Raw genomic sequence first — 27,605 nt, 5'->3', positions numbered from 1 at the left:
GTGCCTTCGTTTTCAAAGGGTCGTAGCTTCGTTCTCATGGGTCGTAGCTTCGTTCTCAGAGGGTCGTTCCTTCGTTTTCAAAGGGTCGTAGCTTCGTTCTCATGGGTCGTTCCTTCGTTCTCAGAGGGTCGTGCCTTCGCTCTCATGGGTCGTTCCTTCGTTCTCAAAGGGTCGTGCCTTCGTTTTCAAAGGGTCGTACCTTCGTTCTCAAATAGTCGTACCGTCGTGTTTAAGGAGACGCAAGTTCAGGGCTTCTAAGGTCGTCGAGGAATATCATATATACTCAATATTCGCCCTTGTTTTCCACTACGTCATTGTCCATCAGAAAACGTGAGCAACGTATTATTGTCGCCCTGAGGGACGCCCGTTTTCTATTCTTATGTAAACCCTATACCGGGGGCAGGTTTCGGTCCCCCCCGGACCCGTCGAACTGAAGCTTCGAACGCGCGTCTCGAAGCGACTCGTATGTTCGCCCTTAACTTGTTTTCCACTACGTCATCGTCCGTCAGAAAACGTTAGGAACGTACCATTGTCGTCCTGAGGGACGCCCGTTTTCTGTTATGTAAATCGTATTCCGGGGGCAGGTTTCGGTCCCCCCCGGACCCGTCGAACTGAAGCTTCGAACTCGCGTCTCGAAGCGATTCGTATGGAGCCATGGCCGACGCCTCACACGTACATCGCCTGTCATATATAGGGTAAGTCTCCAACCTCCACACGCACGACCTACCTGTAGAAGGTGGGGAAGACCTCCATGTCGTCCTCCAGCGTGATGATGAAGCTCGCCCTCGGCTTGAGGATGAGGGTGGCCCTTAAAGCCGACTCGTACAAGCGCGACACATGGAGACCCAGGCAGTCCGATGCACGACCCGTGGCCTCCAGCTGTACCCCGTGGCTTTCACACACCTGCCGGTCGTCATGATAGCTGTAAGGGATTGGGGTAGAGGGGGGGGGGTCGTACCGTCGTGCTTAAGGGTCGTAACGTTGTGCACAACGGTCGTACCGTTGTGTTCGAGGGTCGTACCGTTGTGCGCGCAAGGGTCGTGTCATCGTGTTCAAGGGTCGTACCGTTGTGTTCAAGGATCGTACCGTCGTGCTCAAGGGTCGTAACGTTGTGCTCAACGGTCGTACCGTCGTGCTCAAGGGTCGTACCGTTGTGCGCGCAAGGGTCGTGTCATTGTGTTCAACGGTCATACCGTCGTGCGCAACGGTCGTACCATTGTGCTCAACGGTCGTACCGTCGAGCACAAAGGTCGTACCGTCGTGCTCAAGTCGTACCGTCGTGCTCGAGGGTCGTACCGTCGTGTTCAAGGGTCGTACTGTCGTGTTCAAAGGGATCAGAGAGACCACGACGATTTTCCTAACGTACGTCAAACCGAGCCATGGAGCGACACCTCGAGGGCCATGGTGGAGTGTGGAGGCGGAGGATGAGGGAACCACAACCACCTCCTCCACCACCTCCACACTCCACCACATACTCCTCGTCCTTCACACTCTACCACCTCCACACTCCACCACATCCTCCTCCTCCTTCACACTCCACCACCTCCTCCACCTCCTTTACACTCCACCACATCCTCCTCCTCCTTCACACTCCACCACCTCCTCCACCTCCACACTCCACCACATCCTCCTCCTCCTTCACACTCCACCACCTCCTCCTCCTCCTCCTTCACACTCCACCACCTCCTCCTCCTCCTCCTCCTTCACACTCCACCACCTCCTCCACCTCCACACTCTACCATCTCCTCCACCTCCACACTCTACCATCTCCTCCTCCTCCTCCTTCACACTCCACCACCTCCTCCACCTCCACCGACAGGTGCATGTGGACACCAAGCCACTCCTCCTGCTCCATCATCCCATCTTCTGCCAAACATTACAGTGGCCGAGAACAACACGCCATATTGTTGACGTCATGCGATGCAACATGGCGCTTAAACTCACCATTGTCAGAACCCATTTTTTTCCCCCATATGAATTATTTCCTTTCCGCCATTATATTTCACTGTTTATTTCTTACGCCAGCCATACCATATTTCACCTCCATCTTCCCCTCCCTCTCCTTTGCCCTCAATCATAACATCTGATCCTGATAGAGTCAAATATATAGAGGTCATAACATCTGATCCTGATATATAGAGTTCATAACATCTGATCCTGATAGAGTCAAATATATAGAGTTCATAACATCTGATCCTGATATATAGAGTTCATAACATCTGATCCTGATATATAGAGTTCATAACATCTGATCCTGATATATAGAGTTCATAACATCTGATCCTGATATATAGAGTTCATAACATCTGATCCTGATATATAGAGTTCATAACATCTGATCCTGATATATAGAGTTCATAACATCTGATCCTGATATATAGAGTTCATAACATCTGATCCTGATAGAGTCAAATATATAGAGTTCATAACATCTGATCCTGATATATAGAGTTCATAACATCTGATCCTGATATATAGAGTTCATAACATCTGATCCTGATATATAGAGTTCATAACATCTGATCCTGATATATAGAGTTCATAACATCTGATCCTGATAGAGTCAAATATATAGAGGTCATAACATCTGATCCTGATATATAGAGTTCATAACATCTGATCCTGATAGAGTCAAATATATAGAGGTCATAACATCTGATCCTGATATATAGAGTTCATAACATCTGATCCTGATATATAGAGTTCATAACATCTGATCCTGATAGAGTCAAATATATAGAGGTCATAACATCTGATCCTGATAGAGTCAAATATATAGAGATTCCGATCTTAAACCATTTCCTCTGCTCAGTGTAATGGTGTCTATACACAGCGTAGGGTTGTTTACTGCCGTGAACCATCTAATTGTCGTAAGTTGTTCCAATACGAGTGGATAAAGTTGCCTATTATATCAAGAGCGAGTGATTACTATACGAGGTGGAAGTGGAGTGTGGAAAGTCTATGGTGAACTCCCGCCTTAAACAAAGCCAATGGTAGAGATCCATTGAACACAATCTTTGAACACGAGGGCAGAACCATTGAACGCGACGGTACCATTGAGCTCATGGCTCGTACCGTCGTGCTCGAGGGTCGTACCGTCGTGCTCAAGGGTCGTATCGTCGTGCTCAAGGGTCGTACCGTCGTGCTCGAGGGTCGTATCGTCGTGCTCAAGGGTCGTATCGTCGTGCTCAAAGGTCGCACCGTCGTGCTCAAGGGTCGTACCGTCGTGCTCGAGGGTCGTACCGTCGTGCTCGAGGGTCGTACCGTCGTGCTCAAGGGTCGTATCGTCGTGCTCAAGGGTCGTACCGTCGTGCTCGAGGGTCGTACCGTCGTGCTCAAGGGTCGTATCGTCGTGCTCAAGGGTCGTACCGTCGTGCTCGAGGGTCGTATCGTCGTGCTCAAGGGTCGTATCGTCGTGCTCAAAGGTCGCACCGTCGTGCTCAAGGGTCGTACCGTCGTGCTCGAGGGTCGTACCGTCGTGCTCAAGGGTCGTATCGTCGTGCTCAAGGGTCGTACCGTCGTGCTCGAGGGTCGTATCGTCGTGCTCAAGGGTCGTACCGTCGTGCTCAAGGGTCGTATCGTCGTGCTCAAGGGTCGTACCGTCGTGCTCAAGGGTCGCACCGTCATGCTCATGGGTCGTACCGTCGTGCTCGAGGGTCGTACCGTCGTGCTCAAGGGTCGTATCGTCGTGCTCAAGGGTCGTACCGTCGTGCTCGAGGGTCGTATCGTCGTGCTCAAGGGTCGCACCGTCATGCTCATGGGTCGTACCGTCGTGCTCGAGGGTCGTACCGTCGTGCTCAAGGGTCGTATCGTCGTGCTCATGGGTCGTACCGTCGTGCTCGAGTTGTACCGTCGTGCTCAAGGGTCGTACCATCGTGCTCAAGGGTCGTACCATCTTAATGAACCCAGGGACCTGATATCAGAAATTTCTTTGAAAAAAAAAAAAATTTATTTCCACAATTGGAATCCTTACATTCAGTCAACAGATCTTAAATCTACTACGGTTTTGCGAGACTGGGCGACCTGAGCGTAGAACCAGTTTGGGTACGGAGGCAGCGAGGAGGAAAACGAAGCAACAGCGAGGAACTCTCAGGTTCTCCCTTCTCCTCAACCAGTTCCTGAGACGTTTTCGAGCACAATGAAATTCTTGGCTCCTGCTCCCCGTTTTCTTTGCTGCCATTTACCCCCTTCGCCGCCGTATAGAAAACCTAACCCCGTCGCAAATCAAGTCGCAATCACCTCACCGTTAACAAAGTTCATTTTCTTTTGAGATTGAAACCTTTTTTTTTTTTTTCACATTTTTTGAACAACAAAAAACGGGTGTACAGAGACGTACATGGGAGACTTAAGCATATTTTAGTAAGCTCATACGACGGCTCGTTAGTAACTACGAGGAACGAAGAGGGTCAAAGTTAACAAAGTCCATTTTCTCTTGAGAATGAAGTTTTCTTTTTTTTTTTCACAATTTTGAACAACAAAAAACGGATGTACATAAGCCTACATGGGAGACTTAAGCATACCTTGGTAAGTTCGTGCGATGGCTCGTTGGTGAATACGACGATGGAGACATTCTTTCCACCAGCAGCAGCCGCCAGGGACACCAGTAACCTGAAGGTAGCGTACACATCTGAGGTCACCACGGCTGTTTGGGTCATGTCACGTGACCTCTAACCACCACCCCCCCAACCCCCCTGCCTCACGTGACCTTCGTTAATCATGTATCGCGTGACCAGCTCTGTTTGCATGACCTTATGGTAGCATAAGATTGATCAAAGATTTAACATCCTAATATCTGAGATAGAGGGTTCCAAAGGCAAATACGCACGCGCGCACACACACACACACACACACACACACACACACACACACACACACATAAACACCCACACACAACACACACACACAGACACACACACACACACACACACACGTACATAAACACCCACACACAACACACACACCCACACACACACGCACATAAACACCCACACACACACGCACATAAACACCCACACACAACACACACACACACACACACAGGGAGGGCATCTCACCTGTGTAGAGCGTCAGGTCTGGTGGCCAGAGCGAGCGTCACTACGTCGGTCAGGTCTGGTGTTGTTGTCCCCTTGACCTGAAGAATGGTCACACATCTTCATTACTCTGTGCTCCAGCCAGGATCATCATATTACATATAACACATCTTACTATTACATTACCTTCCTTCATTATGCATAATTACAATGATAAAACTTCAAAATCGACTCAGGAATACCTCTCCATTGTTTATATAATATATATATATATATATATTATCCCTGGGGATAGGGGTGAAAGAATACTTCCCACGTATTCCCTGCGTGTCGTAGAAGGCGACTAAAAGGGGAGGGAGCGGAGGGCTGGAAATCCTCCCCTCTCATTATTTTTTTTTAAATTTTCCAAAAGAAGGAACAGAGAAGGGGGCCAGGTGAGGATATTCCCTCAAAGGCCCAGTCCTCTGTAATTAACGCTACCTCGCTAACGCGGGAAATGGCGAATAGTTTGAAAAAAAAATAAAATATATATATATATATATATATATATATATATATATATATATATATATATATATATATATATATATATATATATATATATATCTTCTTATTGAGTAAATATAATATGATAAATGAAATAAAATACATCAAAGAAATACCTTATTTTCATATATATATATATATATATATATATATATATATATATATATATATATATATATATATATATATCTTTTTTTTTTATTTATTTTGCTATGTCGCTGTCTCCCGCGTTAGCGAGGTAGCGCAAGGAAACAGACGAAAGAATGGCCCAACCCACCCACATACACATGTATATACACGTCCACACACGCACATATACATACCTATACATCTCAACGTATACATATATATATATATATATATATATATATATATATATATATATATATATATATATATACACAGACATATACATATATACACATGTACATAATTCATAGTCTGCCCTTATTCATTCCCATCGCCACCTCGCCACACATGGAATAACATCCCCCTCCCCCCTCATGTGTGCGAGGTAGCACTAGGAAAAGACAACAAAGGCCCCATTCGTTCACACTCAGTCGCTAGCTTTCATGTATAATGCACCGAAACCACAGCTCCCTTTCCACATCCAGGCCCCACACAACTTTCCATGGTTTACCCCAGACGCTTCACATGCCCTGGTTCATATATATATATATATATATATATATATATATATATATATATATATATATATATATATATAATGTTGGATGAAGGCCTGCGTGTCGTAGAAGGCGACTAAAAGGGGAGGGAGCGGGGGGCTGGAAATCCTCCCCTCTCGTTTTTAATTTTCCAAAAGAAGGAAGAGAGAAGGGGGCCAAGTGAGGATTTCACTCAAAGGCTCTGTCCTGTGTTCTAAACGCTAACTTGCGAACGCAGGAAATGGCGAATAGTATGAAAAAAATATACATATACATATTACCGACTTTGTCTTGAATTAAAGTTCATATATATATATATATATATATATATATATATATATATATATATATATATATATATATATATATATATATATATATATTCGACCACTATTGAATGAGAGACAAAAGCTACTGAAAAAATTCCTAAATAAAATTCAACGTTCAAAATAAATAAACCGTAAAATTCAAGAGAACATTGGCAACCCAACCTGCATCCCGAAGGGCGGGCGTCTGCTGGCGGGACGAGCCGGGGCGGGAGGGAGGGAGACGAGACATGGAGGGAAAGTACATGACCAACGACGAGAGAAAGATGGAGGGAGGGAGGGAGGGAGGGGAGGGAGGGTGGACGGTGGGTGGAGGGAGGGGAGGGAGGGGGAGTGAGGGGTCGACGGTGGGGAGGGAGGGAGGGTGAGGGGCAGACGGTGGAGGGAGGGAAGGAGGGAGGGAGGGTGAGGGGCAGACGGTGGAGGGAGGGAAGGAGGGAGGGAGGGTGAGGGGCAGACGGTGGAGGGAGGGAGGGGGAGTGAGGGGTCGACGGTGGGGAGGGAGGGAGGGAGGGTGAGGGGCAGACGGTGGGGAGGGAGGGAGGGAGGGTGAGGGGTGGACGGTGGAGGGAGGGAGGGAGGCTGTGCTGACCCCCCCCCCCCATTGTGTGGGCCGGGGACACTTACAATAGTGTATAAAGTAGCGCTCAACACAACCTCCCCTCCCTCCCTTCCTCCCTCCCTCCCTCCCTCACTCCCTCCAGGCTAACAATAGCGTGAAAGTGCTGCCGGAGGAGGGGGGAGGGAGGGAGGGAGGGGGGGTGAGTTCTACATGGAGACTAGGGGGGTTGGGGGGTCTACAAGGAGGCAGGGGGATTCTACAGGGAGGCAGGGGGATTCTACAGGGAGGCAGGGGGATTCTACAGGGGGTTGGGGGTCTACATGGAGGTAGAGGAATTCTACAGGGAGGCAGGGGGATTCTACAGGGAGGCAGGGGGATTCTACAGGGAGGCAGGGGGATTCTACAGGGGGTTGGGGGTCTACATGGAGGTAGGGGAATTCTACAGGGAGGCAGGGGGATTCTACAGGGAGGCAGGGAGATTCTACAGGGGGTTGGGGGGTCTACATGGAGGTAGGGGAATTCTACAGGGAGGCAGGGGAATTCTACAGGGAGGCAGGGGGATTCTACAGGGAGGCAGGGAGATTCTACAGGGGGTTGGGGGTCTACATGGAGGTAGGGGAATTCTACAGGGAGGCAGGGGGATTCTACAGGGGGTTGGGGGTCTACATGGAGGTAGGGGAATTCTACAGGGAGGCAGGGGGATTCTACAGGGAGGCAGGGGGATTCTACAGGGAGGCAGGGGGATTCAACAGGGAGGCAGGGGGATTCTACAGGGGGTCGGGGGGTCTACATGGAGGTAGGGGAATTCTACAGGGAGGCAGGGGGATTCTACAGGGAGGCAGGGGGATTCTACAGGGGTTTGGGGGTCTACATGGAGGTAGGGGAATTCTACAGGGAGGCAGGGGGATTCTACAAGGAGGCAGGGGGATTCTACAGGGGGTTGGGGGTCTACATGGAGGTAGGGGAATTCTACAGGGAGGCAGGGGGATTCTACAGGGGGTTGGGGGGTCTACATGGAGGTAGGGGAATTCTACAGGGAGGCAGGGTGATTCTACAGGGAGGCAGGGGGATTCTACAGGGGGTTGGGGGTCTACAGGGAGGCAGGAGAATTCTACAGGGAGGCAGGGGGATTCTACAGGGAGGCAGGGGGATTCTACAGGGGGTTGGGGGGTCTACATGGAGGTAGAGGAATTCTACAGGGAGGCAGGGGGATTCTACAGGGGGTTGGGGGTCTACAGGGAGGCAGGGGGATTCTACAGGGAGGCAGGGGGATTCTACAGGGAGGCAGGGGGATTCTACAGGGGGTTGGGGGGTCTATAGGGAGGCAGGGGGTCTACAGGGAGGCAGGGGGATTCTACAGGGAGGCAGGGGGATTCTACAGGGAGGCAGGGGGATTCTACAGGGGGTTGGGGGTCTACAGGGAGGCAGGGGGGTCTACAGGGAGGCAGGGGGATTCTACAGGGGGTTGGGGGGTCTACATGGAGGTAGAGGAATTCTACAGGGAGGCAGGGGGATTCTACAGGGGGTTGGGGGTCTACAGGGAGGCAGGGGGATTCTACAGGGAGGCAGGGGGATTCTACAGGGAGGCAGGGGGATTCTACAGGGGGTTGGGGGGTCTATAGGGAGGCAGGGGGGTCTACAGGGAGGCAGGGGGATTCTACAGGGAGGCAGGGGGATTCTACAGGGAGGCAGGGGGATTCTACAGGGGGTTGGGGGTCTACAGGGAGGCAGGGGGGTCTACAGGGAGGCAGGGGGATTCTACAGGGGGTTGGGGGGGTCTACATGGAGGTAGAGGAATTCTACAGGGAGGCAGGGGGATTCTACAGGGTGAGAATAGGGCACTGTATAGAGGGGGGAGGGTGTTTTACAAGATGAAGACTGCTACATGGATAACGGTACGACCCTTGAGCACGACGGTACACGACCCTTGAGCACGACTGTACGACCCTTGAGCACGACGGTACACGACCCTTGAGCACGACGGTACACGACCCTTGAGCACGACTGTACGACCCTTGAGCACGACGGTACACGACCCTTGAGCACGACGGTACGACCCTTGAGCACGACGATACGACCCTTGAGCACGACTGTACGACCCTTGAGCACGACTGTACGACCCTTGAGCCCGACGGTACGATCCTTGAACACGACGGTACACGACCCTTCAGCACGATGGTATGACCCGTGACCACGACGGTACGACCCTTGAGCACGACGGTACGACCCTTGAGCACGACGGTACGACCCTTGAGCACGACGGTACGACCCTTGAACACGACGGTACGATCCTTGAACACGACGGTACACGACCCTTCAGCACGATGGTATGACCCGTGACCACGACGGTACGACCCTTGAGCACGACGGTACGACCCTTGAGCACGACGGTACGACCCTTCGTGTGGCAGTTACCCTAGAGAGCACTCACGCCTCTACCACACACACACACACACACACACGCACACACCACTCGGTCATACCCACCGTGAACGCTGGCGCAGACTCCTGGCCAGGCCAGGGTTCGATTCCCGTGGTAGGGGGGCAAGAACACCACTCGCCATAGCCATCATAGAGGCTACACAGCTCCACCCGCGCGGCCCATCTTGTGTCGTCCTCGCTGGCCGGGCGTGGGGCCCCCGCGCACCACGGGGTATCTGAGGGTAAAAGAGACATGAGTGCCTATAGCATAGTCGGGTCAGGACAACAACTACAGATTTGTATATGAAGGTAGTTCATGCAATATATATTATATATATATATATATATATATATATATATATATATATATATATATATATATATATATATATTCCTATGAGTCCACGGGGAAAATGAAACACGAAAAGTTCCCAAGTGCACTTTCGTGTAATAATCACATCATCAGGGGAGACACAAGAGAGAAATATAAAAGTCAGTTGATATACATCGAAGAGACGAAGCTAGGACGCCATTTGGTAAAAATGTGATTATATATATATATATATATATATATATATATATATATATATATATATATATATATATATATATATATACTCTAGCCTAAGCCAGGTACCCAGTTTATCGACCAACCCCTCAAGGTGGATGAACAGCTGGATTAACTGTGGACCGACTGTCGTAAACAGGATTCGAACCTATGCGCTCGACCCTGGGCGGCCCGCGAATGCGCCACGGTCCCTTGCTCACCCTTTGAGCACGACGGTGACACTCACGACCCTTAATCAGGGGTCAGGTCAGGTCAGGTCACTGTACCTAACGATCGTCAACACTTTGTTCTCAAACGGTCGTAACGTCGTGGTCAGCTGGTTCAGGGGAAAACAAGACAGACCTCTCTCTGATCAGCAACATGTAAACACACCGACACCAACACACATTAAGCCCCGCCCCCCCAACACCTCCATACGTCCCCCCCATCTTTAGAGGGGGAGGGGGGGGTCCCCACAAGGGGGGGAGCCTCATTTGCATACATGACCTTCTCGACCGCTGAATATATGCGTAAGGCCGACGCCTCAGCAAGGGTATGGGAGGGTAGGAATTCCATTGACACTTCACTTTGGACGAAAAACATGTCTATGTATGGATAGACCTGGGGAAGCCATCTTGTGTGGCTGTAATAATAATAATACTAATAATAATAACTACACCCACACACACACACACACACACACACACACACACACACATATATATATATATATATATATATATATATATATATATATATATATATATATATATATATATATATTCTTTTTTTTATACATATTCGCATTTCCTGTGTTAGCGAGGTAGCGTCAAGAACACATGTATATACATAAACGCCAATACACGCACACATACAGACACAGACATATACATACATACACATATACATATCCATACTTGCTGCCTTCATCTATTCCCGTCGCCACCCCGCCACAGATGAAATAGCATCCACCCCCAACCCCCTCCAGCGAGGCAGCGCCAGGAACAGACAACAAAGGCCATATTCGTTTACACACACCCAGTCTCTAGCTGTCATGTAATAATGCACCGAAACCTAATTACCACTTATATTCTCCAACACTTATCTCCACCACTGCCATGTTCTCCACCACAGTCAACACCAACTTACCTGGTACCCTGGGCAAGTACAATTCCAAATGGAGCTTTCGCCTGGTCCCGGGAGGCAAGACACCGCCCACTTGTCCTAAGGTGGACCCGCCCACCACGCCCACCCACGCCCACGCCACCCTACTCATGGTAGGTGACCAAGGTATGGTGACCCCGAGGTCACTCAGCCATGACCTGATGCTTGGGTCGACCTCGAAAGCCTAAAAAAGGAAAACAAAAATTTATAAAGTATAAATTACTTGTTCAATTATGCCCATGAACTACCAAGGGTCATTAAAGTCGACTAATTAGGGCAGTTTTTATGACCATATATAAATTAAGAACTTACAATTCTCCCTCATACGTTCATAAAAATCATAGCACTGTATTCACAGACATTTTTTTGATCCTTTTAAGAAATGTTATAAAACAAAATTTATGTTAAGTGTAAAATTAACAAATTAACTTTATGTTAAGGTACTAATTAATACTAAAAAAAAATCTTGGGTATCGCAATTTTTCTTTTAAAAGACCACTAAAATCTTTTAGGCAAGGGAGTACGACCCTTGAACACGACGGTACGACCCTTGAACACGACGGTACGACCCTTGAACACGACGGTACGACCCTTGGATATGATGACATGGCCTTTGACCTGGCCCTTAATTAAGGGGCAGGCCATTCATCATTACCCACAGGTCGTACTGTCGTGTTCTTAAGAAGGTCATAACACGAGTAAATTTCAATAGCCACACATCACCAGGGAAAGGCAATATAAAATCAAAGAAAAAAAAATATTACAAAATTACTTCTAATCGAGCAAGAGAAATACGAAATATATCCCAACAAAAAATATATATGTGAAGCAGAAGTCTGGTACAGATGTCTATATCAAATTCTAAATTCGAGCATTCAAAAGCAGTACATATCATACAAGGATGAATACTGAAAGAAAAAAAAAATGTAATTCTTAGATTTTTCAATTAATTCAGTTACCAAATTAATATATAGAAATATATATAAAGGCTTTAGAAGAGTTAAATATTATAGGAGATTTGTGACGGGTCTCACCGTGCCAGCAATGAGGACCAGACGCCCATGTTGGAAGGAGGCCATGAGGGCGCGCAGCGGGCGCGCGCTGGCGTGGGAGGCCACAAGGTACCGGCGGAGGGCGCGCCCGGTCGTGGGATGTACCACCACCACGATCACAACCCCAGCAGGAGTGCGCAGGTCCGCGCTCCTGTACAGCTCTACCTGCAGGAGGAGGGTCGGGTGTGAGGGGGAGGAGGGATGTGAGTGAGGGAGGAGGAAGCTGGCCTCCCTCACACTACACCTCATCACCATTCACCTGATATGTTCCGTAATATATATATATATATATATATATATATATATATATATATATATATATATATATATATATATTTTTTTTTTTTTCTCTCTTATCACATCAGTACAATGTACAGTACACTGAACACCCCCTCCTCATAACTCATAATCACCCTAGAGCTCCTTCCTCATAACTCATAATGCATTATCAATAACCAATACAAGACATAAAACTTTTTACCTAAAAAAAAAAAATAATAGAAAATGCCATCTTAAGTTATATGATACAATGAAAAATTAAACAAAAAAGGTCATGAAAACATTCAATGCCAAAAAAAAAAAAAAAAAAAAGGAATTTGAGATCATCGTGGATCATAATATACCGACCGGGACGCCGTTGAGGTAGGCCATGGCTGCGTGGCTGGCCATCTCCACCATAGCGACGATCTTGTGGCTCGGGGGAGGGCGTCCGTCGAACAGGAATTTCACCACCTTCTGTATATCTGCCGAGAAACATGGCCTAGCTCAAGCATCTTCAAGTTACCCTCATGTCAACGGAAGTACCTCCACAACAACTTTATGCCAAAATAAAGTATTCTAGCACAAGAGAAATAAGCATTAATGAACACTGTGTATATACATCGGTGCGTTCAATAGCTGGATGGGGTATAAATCCATTAACCACAAGAGTATATATATGACCCTTGCTCACCACGACGTGACCTTTGACCATACTCTTAAGAGTCAGTGTAAAGGTCACACACACACACACACACACACACACCCTCATCATAACATCGAATGATCCACACACACACAAAAAAAAAGAAAACAAGAGAAATAATCCATACCAGCTTCTTCCTTCCTGGGATCAGCGTTGGCCAACTTATTGGTGCACATCTCGCTGTCTATATGGAGGCTCGAGCGACCGCGGGCGTCCGTAGACGCGCCCCGGAGCTGTGACCTGTAGACGAGGGACTGTGGTCATTACTGGATGGTCGTACTGACATTATAAACTGACTGGTTGGTTAATTAGGCTACAACGGTCATTACTGCAGAGGTTAGAATCACCTCTCGAATATACTTGAAGATATTGCATCCTGAAATACAATGTTTTTGTGCTATTGTAAATATATATATATATATATATATATATATATATATATATATATATATATATATATATATATATATATATATATATATCTTTCTTTTTTCTTTTAAACTATTCGCCATTTCCCGCGTTAGCGAGGTAGCGTTCAGAACAGAGGACTGGGCCTTTAAGGGAATATCCTCACCTGGCCCCCTTCTCTGTTCCTTCTTTTGGAAAATTAAACAAAATAAAAACGAGAGGGGAGGATTTCCAGCCCGCCGCTCCTCCCCTTTTAGTCGCCTTCTACGACACGCAGGGAATACGTGGGAAGTATTCTTTCTCCTCTATCCCCAGGGATGCGATATATATATATATATATATATATATATATATATATATATATATATATATATATATATATATATATATATATTACATTTAACGAGCTTAAAATGAGATTAAAATCATTAAAAGAAGAATTCAAACCACCGGATCAATTGCATGTATTGATACAGGTAATCCTAATGTGAATGTATGATGCGCGTGTGACTGAGGTAAAAATAATAACACGATTCATATTGGAAATGAGATAGATCGAGGCCGTAAACTCCAGTGTCATGCGAACTACCACCACCATGAGCACGACGTAACGATCATTGAGCATGATGGTGCGACCCTTAGGGTTTGACGTCCTAGACTTTGACCTGAGCCAAAAAGTTGAACTTAGAAAACTGCAAAAACGGGCCTAACCTACCACAGTCGTGCGCTAACCAAAATTTTTTACCCTAAATAATGCAGAATCAGGTGTTTTTTTTTTTCACAAATATCTCTTAAAAATATGACTTTGTAAACTCACCTTTGGTTCCTCCTGTTCATAAAGCAATATTATTCCATGAAACTATATATATATATATATATATATATATATTGGATGATGCGATTAGTACACGAAAGTGCACTTGGGAACTTATCGTGTTTCATTTTCCCCGTGGACTCATATATATATATATATATATATATATATATATATATATATATATATATATATATATATATATATATATATACGTAAATAGTGCATATGAACGCGCACTACCCTATAACACCCTAACCTCCAACGCCCAGAAGGTTACAGGAAGATGAACTATAATAATTTGTCATCATAGTTTTCAGTTCTGATTTCATTCTCGATATCAAGTGAAGTTGCCAGCTCTGTGATACACAGTAATTTTTTTGGGGGGCTCCTTATTGGGTACACCTACGTCATGGCTTACTTGGTAGTCCGGAAAAATCTTAATATGAATAATAAAACTGTCTTCGTAAACCATAATGTCAAAGTGATTCCAATTCCCAGAATGGAAGTCGTGGGGGCTGGCGCGGGGCGATACAATTGTTGTTACCTTACGTGAGAGGGGCGTAGCCTATATTACCTTGGCCCTCCCTGATTGCCTCAGATTACAAAACTGGTGACCTCTACCTGATTTTCAAATGGGTTATAACTTAAGTTATGTACAACAGGTGGGAGATCTTTAATCTACAGTAGGTTTAATGGTAAAAAAATGACGTCTTTGGGTTATATTTTGCCTCTGCCATATATATATATATATATATATATATATATATATATATATATATATATATATATGGACGTGTATGTATATACATGTGTATGTGGGTGGGTTGGGCCAATCTTTCGTCTGTTTCCTTGCGCTACCTCGCTAACGCTGGAGACAGCGACAAAGCAAAATAAATAAATAATAAATATATATATATGCACTTACATTCAAAATGTACTGAGAGGGGAATCTAATACCAGGAACAAAATATACACTCTTGTCATAAAACATTAATAAAAAAAAAAAAATCCAGAAACTATTTTCACGAATAAAAAACACAAAAATGGCCCAACATACTTAAACAAACTATTACAGTTAAGGGTTGACGTTCCAATATATATGCAGTCAAGTGCACAGCCAACGATCACATATATGGGATGGGCCATATCGGTACAGAAAGAATGTTCATGGTTAATGATTTTGAACACCAGAGGGATAGTAAATTTCTCCGATGACGACCTTATGGAACATGCCATCGAAAAAGCTTAAATTTCAAGCAAAAGACGAAAAAAAAAATAAACCATTTATGTATACGTACCTAAGTGAGGGTCTAGGAGATGCTGGCGTATCCCGCAGACTCTGCACAATGGGGTGTGGGGTAGCCGGGTGCCTTACGCCCACTCCGCCCATGCCGCCCACGCACAACATCCACCACCACGCCCACATCACTAAGTCCGGCGATCACACTGGAGGCATAAACCCGCTAGCGAGTTTCTTTTTTTTTTTCCGTGAATAGTTTACGTAACAGTTTGATAACAATGATCTATCAATAGTGTGTTTTCTGCAATTGTTTCACATTTTCCCTAAGGTAAAGTTCGTGTACGACTTGACGTATAACCTTTGACATAACCCTTTACGGTTAGGTCAAAGGTCAGGTCATTAGAGCCATGGGTCATGCCATCGTATCCAAATGGGTTAAATATTAATATATTCGCGACCCCGTCTTGTTCCCTCCAGCTGACACCGACCACCCAGGACTTGCAAGTTAGCCTATTACCCTCCCACACAACCTCCTGCGGAACAATGGAAGCCCCCTCTATCGTTAGGGTCTTTATTTCAGCCCCCAAGAATCACAAGTAATAATCTAGTTCTGTCATTCACTGTACCATGGGATTCCGCCATTGTCTAATGCACACCAATTGTCTTGCAATGTCACATGAACATCTGTCAGGAAATTCCACACTCTCCACGCAACTTATCCTGCAATCTTCTTCACTACACACACATATTTAGGATCAATATCTGCAACACGCGCTGCTAGCACCTACCCAAGGTTCTGGTCCATAAAAAGGACAAGAATAAATGATTGCTGGGAGCCTCCACGGGAATTAAAACAGTAGGCCAACCTCAGACCAGCCATTCGGCATCCAACGTCCACGTAACCTAACCCTCCCCCACCTCCACCGCCTTCTCCAGGAAACTCAGATATAAAATAATTTGTTCCACTTCCCGCCATTTTCCTCATATCAGAGCGAAATTATAGCGCGGAAAAGATAACAAGCAATTGTTCCTTCTTATAAAATGTTGCATTATTTGTCATTCAGGAGTAGCATATATAGTATTGTTTTGTTTATAGCTAGGCACTTATAAATTCCCGTTTTTTTCATTTGTTTACCAAATTTTAAATGCCAGTTTGACACAGTTTTTACACTTTAATGTCTTTTCCATTATTTCTAGACTGATAAAGTAACTGTAAGCAAACACAAATTAAAGTCACTGAATAATTACAACATTGTTTGTAATGCTAAACACGAGTAGAAGATACGAGAAAGAAAACTTTATTGATTTATATTCTGATCACATTTGAAAGTCAGGAAATAGAAATATTCTCTTGAAAAGCAATTCAGATGTTTCCTTCCAGTTTTAATCGTCCAACCCTTAAGGATGGGCTAGTTAAAGCAGACTCTAATACAAAAAGCAGAATACCTATTACACATAAATGACAGTGACGAATTGGAACAGGTTACGACCATTTATAAAGGTTAATGACCATTCTGATACGAAATTGCCATTTAGAAGATCCGGTCGCCATACAGGAAGTCCTGTAACCATTCAGAAAAAAATTTTTTTTTTTACCCAATGGAAATTTCACTTATCACTTCTGAAATATCAAATATTAATCAGTAAAATCAGGCACGAAGGGAACTGTTGTTCAGCATCAGGAGAAAATGGGCATTAAGTAAAAATTAATTACCATTAGTATCAGATGCGATAAAGCTAATTATAAATGATGGTGGTAGCTTAAATAATTACTGGTGGAAGGTTAGTTAGGTAAATGGTAATGGAAGGTTACATAAATACGGGTGGAAAGTCAATTAGATACTTGCCGGTGCAAATCAATTAGATACACAAGGGTGGAAGCCTAATTAGGTAATTACTAGTGGAAGCTTAGTTGAATGTTAGTTTTGGTAGATAAATACAAGCAGAAACTAGGGGATGCTTTGTCAGATAAATATGGAAGCCTAACATTAAAAAACAGTAATGGAAGACCAGATGACGTAAGCTTTTAGTCTGTGCAGAAAAGTTGAATGACTTTACAAATGTATAGACTACATATCTAATTGGACCGAGTACAAATACGAATTGTACATTTAGATTCTTTCGTCTGTAAGTCATCTAACAGTTGTTTTAAACGTATATAGAAACGGTAACTTTGCAGGACACTGTAGAACTCAGTAAAATCTTGCCAGGTATAGGTAGCCTAGGATTCTTCATGTCTACAAGTGTCCAGAGAATAGAACAAGGTTGGGACAGGCATGTATGTAGTGGAGGTAATATAAACATGCATCAGAATATGGTTTTCCAATGTTTATTTCCTCGTCGTATTTCTTCAGCAGCGATGTCTAGGTTCCAAGGGCATCTCTCAAATGTCCAATAACATACGGTGTTCAGCATCACTTGACCTGAAACTCCTATAGATAATTTCCTTTTCTGTATCATTTAACTGTAAATGACCGGCACTGCATTACTACCTTAAGTTTAATGGCCGTTGCAGACGTTATCAAAGAACTGACTTCAGAAATAAACCTCCAGCTCTTAAAATCATATGAAATAAATAGACAATATAGTCTTCTGGGCCTCCTGTTTACGAAATGTAATAGGTGAGTTTATTGGGAACTGTAGGTGGTTATAGACAAGGGTTACAAGTTGAAGGAGGGCTTCCATAGCCTACTTCACACTTCGACGATGCGACTCCGGGAGCGAGCTATGCCGGGGCGTGGCTACAGGGACCATTCCTGACATATTTCCATGGCTACGAGATTGGCTACGCCGCCCGAGGGCACCATGGTGTTTTGCAGCCCACCACACAGGAGCCTGGTGTTGGCCTTCCGTTTACTGGGTGTATAAATAAACATTTAACACCTTGATCATGGCGCTACGATGCTTGAGGTCCACGGTACGACCCTCGACTACGAAGGTACTATCCTATGGGTATGATGGTAAAGTCTCTGACATGTCCCAAAAGGAAATGGTCAAAGCTCCGACCATCATACCCAGGGGTCTGTACTGTTGTCCTCAAGTGTCGTAACGTAGTCCTCATAACTTAGTCTAGTGCTATAAATTAGTCTAGTTTCCTATCTATGAAGGTAAATGCAAAGAATAAATTCTCTAAAAGAAGTTTAGACAGTAATAAATATCAATTATCTAGAGAGTGAGTTAGCTGCTAATTCTAAAGAGACATATCCTCTACATTTCTAACATGGTGAACAATACTGGAATTCCTACGGAAATTCACAATACTTTTCAGAACTGACAAATGGTACACAAAGGTAATAAGCTGAAATAGATGTTTCAATTAAACAGTCAACTCAACTGTATGAATATCGTTTGGTGTAAAGATATGGTAATAACAGATGCAAGAAAGGTGATTTTCAGGTTCAAGAATATATAAAAATATCCTTGGAGAGGATGAATATAGTAGCACCAGCAAGGCTTATGGGAAACCTAGAGAGAAACAGAGAGGAGGAATTGTGTTTATGTGATATATGAGACCGCAGTGTTGTCATATAAAATGGGCGGTGAGAAAATATATTGAGAAAAGCTAAAGCGATGTAGAATAAACTTAGTCACTGTAGTGCGTGTAGGTTAAGACCGAAAACTTACCAGTAATTAACAAGAATTCGAGGATAACGAGTTAATTAATCAAACCAGTGAACATTTTGTACCTTTCTGGGAGGTAATTGATGGGGGAGACCTTGAGGGTATGGATGTAAAGGTTTGTGTTGCACTTCCGGTGATGACACGGGCTGAAGAGGCTAGGATCGAACTCCCACCTCACCAGCACCTCCTGCACGGCACCTAGGTCCTCCTCCATCACCAGGACCCAGCCTCGGGACTGTCCATGGTTTAGCAGGATCCGCTCCCTACAGTACGATATAGATTCCATTACTTAATTCCTTTCTTAAACAAGTAATCCATTTCATTCACACAGACAACTCAAAGCTGCATGCCTGCATTTTCTTTTTTGTTTGATTCGCTACATCTTGTCTTACAAGCTCTCTGATATGGACAAAATTTTCCCAGTGATGATGTAGTAGTAGTAGTAGTAGTAGTAGTAGTAGTAGTAGTAGTAGTAGTAGGGGTGGGGAACTTAATCTAGTTACCCCAAAGCCTTTAAAACCCTAATTTTCCTTCTAACACTTCTCACAACCCTCCCTTTTCCTTTTAAAAACTTTCTAAGTCCACGATCTATCATCGTGTACAAACCTGGTATCATCGTACCATGTCTATACTGTTGGGTAATGAACACATCTATATTGAGAAAATATACCACAAAACGACCAAGAATCATTGAGGCTCACCCTGGGATGTTGGTGGTGAGGGAGGAGTTCTGGCCCTTAAGTGTGAGGTACAGGTAACCCTCGACCGCATCCTCAGCCACTTGAGGGTGGGCAAAGTTGAACCAGACGAGGTACGGTGTAACTGAAGGAAATAAAAAAAAAATTACAATTATCCCATTTCAACTTACAAAATCATATTATCAAATTATTGGAATAACTATAAATCACACTAATACACTGATGACATAAAGTTCTAAAAATATAGCTGATATGAGTCTTCCTGTCATCTTTATTGAATAGGTATTTCTTAAGAGCTACGTTAGTTTTACTAGTGGCAGAGGGAGTGGTTACCTGAGTAGGGAGGATCGCCCGAAGTGATCAGGTGGAGCGGAACGCGATCCTTTCCTTGGCTCAGGAACTCCTCAGCCCTCATGCCCAGGTACCCACACTGTGTGTTGGGCTCCCCGCACGAGATACACATACCCTGAAGGATCAAGAATTACTGCCTCAGGGTCACACGTAAGACATAGATCTTTAATTCTACCTGCAGAACTGTTCAATTATGACATTAGATTTTAGTCTAGGTTACTATATTCAACTCCTTTTTCTTCTCACGTTGGCATATAAGTATTCATCGGAGCACTGGTGTCCGAGAAAGCAGTCGGGACATGTAAGGGAAGCCAAGAATAAGTCCACCGCACGCAGTCTGCTGCATTTCTCGAGGATTTTCATACCACTGGTGTTTCCCGTCGAAGATTCTTCGTTTTCTGTAGCGCGTCTTGTGCACCCGGGCTGCTGACCGCCACCGTTGGGGTAGAAATCAACGGTGCCACATCCCTGCGAGTAGCCATGGCCTGTGGGGATACAATGGGTCGTGCTTGGTAAAACACGAGACATTGTGAATCATGGCTGATATTCAAATTCAGTGGATAAACATCACCTTGTTTCGCTCAGCAGTTTTTTAAGAGGGGTTGGAATATTTCGTATGAACTCTATATCACTGAATTCGTCCACATTTTTTTAATATCTTAATATGATCGGGAATATATGTCAGTGTGTCATCTACATGTCTTAATTCTAAACGTCACTGTGACGCTAACTCAATATGGAAATATCACAGAACCTAAGGGGAAACTAGTCTTACATAATAATTCACACACAACCACCTTCTTTCTTCAAAATGGCGGGAAAATAAATAAACCAACCGTCAGTATTGGTATGGACGACATCAACAAACGAGGCGTCATTCTCGTCCAGGCGCACCAAGGGCGGCAACCCTTCGAAGTACAACGCCGAAGGTGATAGTCCCGTGATGCGACCCGCGCCAGCCACCCGCTCTCCAACGTACGCTGCAACACAGGTTTGACAGGGATCGTAAAGCTACCTTCTTGGAGGAGCGAATACCTCAATTTCCGGTTTATTTATATTAATTTATTTTACTTTGTCGCTGTCTCCCGCGTTAGCGAGGTAGCGCAATGAAACAGACGAAAGAATGGCCCAACCCACCCACATACACATGTATATACATACACGTCCACACACGCAAATATACCTGACCCCAGAGACTAGGCCGGTACACCCAGTCGTAAATTTGTCCTCGGTGTGTTTATATTGATATATCATCTACATACTAATAGACATCCAATGCACGTTCGTATTAAGCTGATTAATAAGCTTCACAGTACACACGATATTACAGTCCTAAGGATGTCATGTAATTGGCAAGAAGCAGACTTGCAGGTAGATTTAGACTCACCAGCAACATGGGCCCCGAGGGCGTAGCCAATGATGTGCACGGAGCTGGGCGAAAGGTTGAAAGTGGCCACCTATGTTGTTGAGGAGGTACGCGGTTTGAAGACCAACCAACCTAGCATTCGCCACCGCCTGTAGAAAGGGCGATAACTTCGAACAGTTGTGTACAAAATTATGGTAATTGAGCATCATCTTTAAGTATGGTTTTTGTCTTTGACCTGACCTTCATCACACCCTTGGGTCGTAAAGTCGTACCCAAGGGTCGTTATGTCGTTCTCAAGAGGGTGATAGTCTGTCCTCCTGAAATCTGTAGTCGGTATGATCATTTAGGTATGATATTTACCCCTGACCTTTTAGTTCAGCCTAAAGGTCACGTAATGCCTTAAGTGCCTGAGGCTCGAACTGTCGTACTTAAGTAACAGCCTATCCGCTATACATCTCATACACAATCCTAATTGTTGCGTGATCTGCTAAACTACCCTTGTGTTTCTCTGCACTAGCCTGTTGCTATGAGCGGGGGTTCGTGACAAAATGTAATTTGTTAATATACCAGCTAGGGGAGCCGCAGTGGTAATCTACAGTTAATGAAAAAGAATAAGGCTAACCCAGCGAGATTGGGATAACTTTCATTCTACGATGATACGGTAATTGTGGTAAGGGTTATGTACATGGAAAATAAATGAGGCTGAAGTAACATTAAGTAGAAATTAACGGAAACCTATGAAAACCTCACCTAACTTCTAATAGTGTGCAAAATTTCCCTTACATTTCAGTTTTCAGGCCCTGTATGTATTAACGACTAATCTACAGACATAGCAATGAACTCCTCCCCACCCACCACTTCCTCTACTGGTCCATAAGAAGATTATCTGTCGGGGAATAGCACCCATGGCCTAAATTCCTTATCTCCCCAGATGGAAACAGGGTAGTAAAGCAGTTGGCTCCCACCACCCACCATTCCCTTAGGCATATGGCCACTGCCCGTGGCAGCTTGGAGGCATGAAGTATTATAACGGATTACCTGTGTATAAAGGGCTTGGCAGCCGCCCTCCCAGTTGACGACAATGATGTTGTAGTCACCGTACTGCTGCAGCGCCTCCGTCAGCTCCTGTGGAAGATATGTTGTTACCACAGCACTCACAGAGAGGGCAGCTCGCTGCACCCCCAAGTTTCTTATCCACGAGCACATCTTAGTTAATCTAAAGGTGTAATTAACGGTAATGTAACCTCTTGATTGCACGAACCACAGAATTTCTCTATTTACTTGGGATAATTCATAAACCTAATACAATTCTCTTTGGATAATTCATAAATCTAATACAATTCTCTTTTTTGATGATAATCATACGGTGAAAAAATGGAGGCAGACAACACTAAAACTATTTCCCTTTTGACTTACCACGACCCATGGAACCTGGGCGTCCTCCCGGTAGCCATGGATGATGACTTTGGTTGGCTTGGTGGCGTCCAGCGGCGACAAGGTTAGCGACTGCTTGCTGAACGGGTCAAGGCGGACGATCCGGCTCGTCTCCTGTTAAGTTAGGAAATACCACAGGTTACAGGGTCAACACGAATACTGTTTGCTTACTAGACTGGAGGCAGGTATTCGTAGAAATGATAACAAGACAGGGAAAACAAAATAAGGATTGATAACACAAAGGAAATGGTGTCGTACGCACATAATTGTTGATGCTACATGTACGAAGATAAAGTCTTCAAATATGTTGCATAAGTTACCGACATTATTAATCTTTAATATACTTCACTGCATCACTTTGAAATTTCAGGTTAAAGTGTTCAGAAGAACCCGGAAGCATTCATTGCGTTAATCCATGAAGATATTCACCTACCTGAAGTACCCATTGAACTAACCTTTTTGAGCGAGACCTTACGACCCTAGAGCACGACGGCACGACACGTCGTTATCTTTGACGCTAAAGACCAAAGATTACTCCCACCACACCCTAGGGTCATGGCGTCGTTCATATCATTGTACTAAAGCGTCAATTTGTTATAGAGCTTAATTACGCACGGATCAAAGAAATCTGATTGGGAAGATGTAGACGAAGGAAATGCTATGCCAAAGTTACTGTCCATATCTCTTCAACAGTGCCTAGAGACTGTTATCTTATATCTTTACTCTCCGTTTATCTGATATACCAAGTCTAATCATACTTTAACTTCCAGAGGTAAGGATGCCAATGGTCCAGGGAACTAGAGAGTTTAATTAACAAATTATCTCGGTGTTATCAACGCTGTTCTTAAAGTTTGTCAAAGTTATCACCACCAGCCTCTTCAATATGCCTATCGTAAAAACTTCAGCTGGAGATATTTTTACTCTGTAATGTTTCTCTCGAACTGTTTCTGTTTCCTCTGTGAGTGTGTATATGCCTTATGTAATAATAATAATAATAATAATAATAATAATAATAATCATTATTATCATTATAATCAGTGTCAGTTACAGTAAGTCAAAATGATTGCAGCGAAAGGTTGAAAACAAAGAAATTAGATATATACATCACATAATGTGCCACAGATAAATAGTTACTCTGGACACATACACTAGGAGTAGGTAAAGGTTCATACATAACATACTGGTTATCGAAGATGTTCACAAAAGTTAAGGATGAGGCTATTCTTGTGGTCGGGTGGTATACGAGTGTTGGAATAGCGACGTTCTGTATGCAAATTTGCTGTTTGTGGTAACCTCTATGCCTGGCGTAGTGTAAGTGTGTGTGTGTGAAGAGAGACCATCAACTCCTGAGTGAGTGCGAGAGAAGACCTTATCTGTCCGTGCTGGGGTGTGCATGAAGAAGGTGGTGTTGACCACCGTCGGGTCCTGTGGCCAGAGGTTGACGGGTCGTAGGAGGGGATCCCACCAGCTGTCGTCCAGCACCAGGCATCCTACCTCACCGTAGCACCGTTCCTCACTACCTGTGCACACAACACATCTGTATATATAAATACTCTATCGACCATGCTCCCGTTTGCCTTATATCAACAATAATAGCATTATTTCAGCCAATGGCGTTATTTTATACGTAAAATCGAAGTCTAAGTTTCCTACAAACTGTTATATCTACATTATCCTTGTTCATCTTATCTCTGCTTCTGATATACTCCATTCATACCAATTTACGCTCAATTTACCCTAAAAATGCGTCTTAGTTCCACTGCCTCAACACAGTTCTTGCTACACTTCCTGTTGTCATACGCATTCTTGTCACACACACCATATGGACAGCCTCATACGTGCATTTCCCATATTACTACATGCAAAGAATTTTTTCCTTCAGGCGATAAAACTTTCATAAGCTATAATAAACGCTGGTATCTAAAAAATTAGGTTTTCAGGACGGAGCGATATTTTGCCCACTATTTATTCATTATATAATTATAGCCTATGTCAAAATGCAAATGGTATACTTCCATAAAGTTACATTACGATTAAACGTGTCAGCTTGCAGAATAGGCAAAATATTTGAGCCAAAAACCTTAAACCTAAAGCACCATGCTATGACTCTTGGGTATGATGGCGTATATAGCCTTTGAACTGACCCTTAAAGTTCAAGTCAAAGGCTGTGCCGTTGTGGTCAAGGGTCGTAACGTCATACACAAGATGTTAAACATTAAAGGGGTCGTCTTAGGGTAGTTATTCAGTTATTACCCGTGAGGAAGACCACTTTATTATATAACGAAACGTAGCTCAACCGACGCCAACCTATCCTTCCATCAAGAAGTTTGTAAAATTAGAAAGCCAAGTTGGATGATGTAAATGAGATAATGCATTCTTATTTAGGTGGTCTACTTTCATTTGTTTAAGTGTGGACAAGGTTAAAAGTTCGTTTCACTATATCAAGCAGGCTCTCACAATATATCTATGTTTATCAGACATTTGTATCTGAAAGTCGGATAACAGACGGATACCTCTTCTTCCTGTCGATAAAATTAGAGAAAAAACCTGGAAACTTTTTCGTATGAACAACCTCTACTACCCTAACCAGAGTACGACCCGCCGCCTGTAACCACAGTAAGGTAGTTAATGCCTAACGATTCGTGCATTGCCAGACATTTCTGAATGATATACTTATATTGGCAGCAGTTAAGCTCGATTTTCAGACAACACAAGGAAACAGATTTAAACTATGGTTCTAACTTATTTCTGATTTCTACTTTTCATCTAGTCTTCATTTTTGATGTTCATCTCCATAACTTCAGGTTTCAGTTTATCTTTCTGTGACCGTCTACTGTCCACCATTTCCCATTGTCTGAGACAAGCTACATGTGGATGAAGAAAAATCTGTCTTTTACAAAGCAAATACGTTGAACCGATTTATTAAGAATTAATGTATCCATACCAGTAAATGATGTGTGAAACGCTTGTTTCTCTATGCTATTACCAAGCCAAAACATCGTTCCAAAACATCTGTTTGAATTACTTATAATGAAACCTTGTGGTCGAATACGACAGGCCTTTGTCTTCAGCTAAAGATACATACACTCAAAGAAATCAATTTACACTTACCTCTTAAGGTCTTATCGCCTTCAGAAGCTACCAGAGTCGCTCCCAAAATCAAAAGGAAAATGTTAAACATCTTCGATAACCAAAATAATCAGAACTCTCTCTCCTCTTCGTACACCCAGCGATAGGTATACCAAACTCAGTCTATTTTCCTCTCCGTACACCCTAAGAGATATATGTACCAAAAAGCTCAACTTTCTTTTTTGCTTTAACGATAAATATTTTCCTGTGTGGAGGATGTGAAAGCGAGCGCCCTCGGACGTCTGTCTCGAGGTGTGCGATCCTATGATCTGGCTGCTCTAGCGGCAAACACTTACCCTCCTTCAGATAAAAGCATTTTTCTTGCAGGCTGCAACGATAGCTGTCGTCGTCATAGTCTAACTATTTATAAACATGAGTCAATACACAAGACAGAAACAGTGCAAGTCTTTTTTTTTTTCTTCTTTTCTCGTCGTAGTCTTCCTGTTTATAAACATAGTCAATACACAAGACAGAAATTGCAACTTTTTTTTTTTTCTTGCTTAACCCCCTGAGCGGTAATCATAACTAACTGGCAGTAAGATCCTCAACCATGACGGTAATCCAGCTGTACAATTCTCGAGAAGGGATTCTTCATTAGTATTTGGCAGAAAACAATCCTCAAGTATGATAACTTAGCCTTTGATCCGATCCTTGTTAGGCATGTCATCATGTAAGTTCGAGATAGCATTCGGTTTGCTGGGGTCCCAGGTTGGAGTTTTAAGGACCCCTTTTTAATAGACTTAACTTAGATGATTTTATAAACAAGTCGAACACACTCCATTTCAACTTCACTTTGCCATATCCATGAAAATACAAATGAAGTACCTAAACTTTGTCATATCCATGAAAATACAACTGAAATACCTAAACTTTGTCATATCCATGAAAATACAACTGAAGTACCTAAACTTTGCCATATCCATGAAAATACAACTGAATTACCTAAACAGATTATTGCAAACAATCTATTAAAGCTGCCGCAACGAGTCTTGCAAGTGTTCCTCAGACATCTTGTATTGCTCCTTTGACCAAGATCATCAGCGGTGTCATGGATGGAGGTTGCAGTGAGCTTGCAGGTGCTCTATCTTAGTGTGTCCTCCTGTCTGACATTGAATTGGAACTGTTCTCCTCATTTCTTTTTTAACAGCTACTACCTGATCCTTTTTTAAAAGGCAGGGTATTCCAACTCCTCCAAAAATAAAATATTTTTCTTTATTTCCCTGTCTCATTTAGCTCACTTTTCTGTTTTTATATTATTCAGAGC

At 43.8% G+C, this 27,605-nt stretch overlaps 1 protein-coding gene and 1 pseudogene across 4 annotated transcripts in view; both read right to left on the bottom strand.

The window, feature by feature from the left end:
* Positions 1 to 16,729, bottom strand: part of LOC139761088 (uncharacterized) — a 33,380-nt gene extending 16,651 nt beyond the window's left edge. Inside the window, exons 1-10 of one of the 4 annotated variants that reach the window (XM_071684945.1) lie at positions 16,531 to 16,670; positions 15,801 to 15,948; positions 13,405 to 13,517; positions 12,941 to 13,056; positions 12,296 to 12,478; positions 11,247 to 11,445; positions 9,617 to 9,786; positions 5,055 to 5,131; positions 4,521 to 4,608; positions 728 to 903 (exon numbers count right to left, since the gene is read on the bottom strand). In XM_071684945.1, coding sequence (XP_071541046.1) covers positions 728 to 903; positions 4,521 to 4,608; positions 5,055 to 5,131; positions 9,617 to 9,786; positions 11,247 to 11,445; positions 12,296 to 12,478; positions 12,941 to 13,056; positions 13,405 to 13,517; positions 15,801 to 15,928 — 1,250 coding nt within the window. In that variant the 5' untranslated portion in view covers positions 15,929 to 15,948; positions 16,531 to 16,670. Of the gene's footprint in view, positions 1 to 727; positions 904 to 4,520; positions 4,609 to 5,054; positions 5,132 to 9,616; positions 9,787 to 11,246; positions 11,446 to 12,295; positions 12,479 to 12,940; positions 13,057 to 13,404; positions 13,518 to 15,800; positions 15,977 to 16,530 lie in introns of all 4 variants that reach the window. The other 3 variants (XM_071684946.1, XM_071684947.1, XM_071684944.1) reach the window with 3 other exon arrangements.
* A 1,326-nt stretch (positions 16,730 to 18,055) lies between these two features.
* LOC139761089 (pancreatic triacylglycerol lipase-like) lies at positions 18,056 to 26,622 on the bottom strand (annotated as a pseudogene).
* Positions 26,623 to 27,605: the final 983 nt, after the last annotated feature.

This window comes from Panulirus ornatus, chromosome 39 (genome assembly GCF_036320965.1).
Source record: "Panulirus ornatus isolate Po-2019 chromosome 39, ASM3632096v1, whole genome shotgun sequence".
Classification (NCBI taxonomy): Eukaryota; Metazoa; Arthropoda; class Malacostraca; order Decapoda; family Palinuridae; genus Panulirus; species Panulirus ornatus.
Note: the sequence above shows the minus strand (reverse complement) of the source record. Positions and strands in the feature narration are given on the sequence as shown.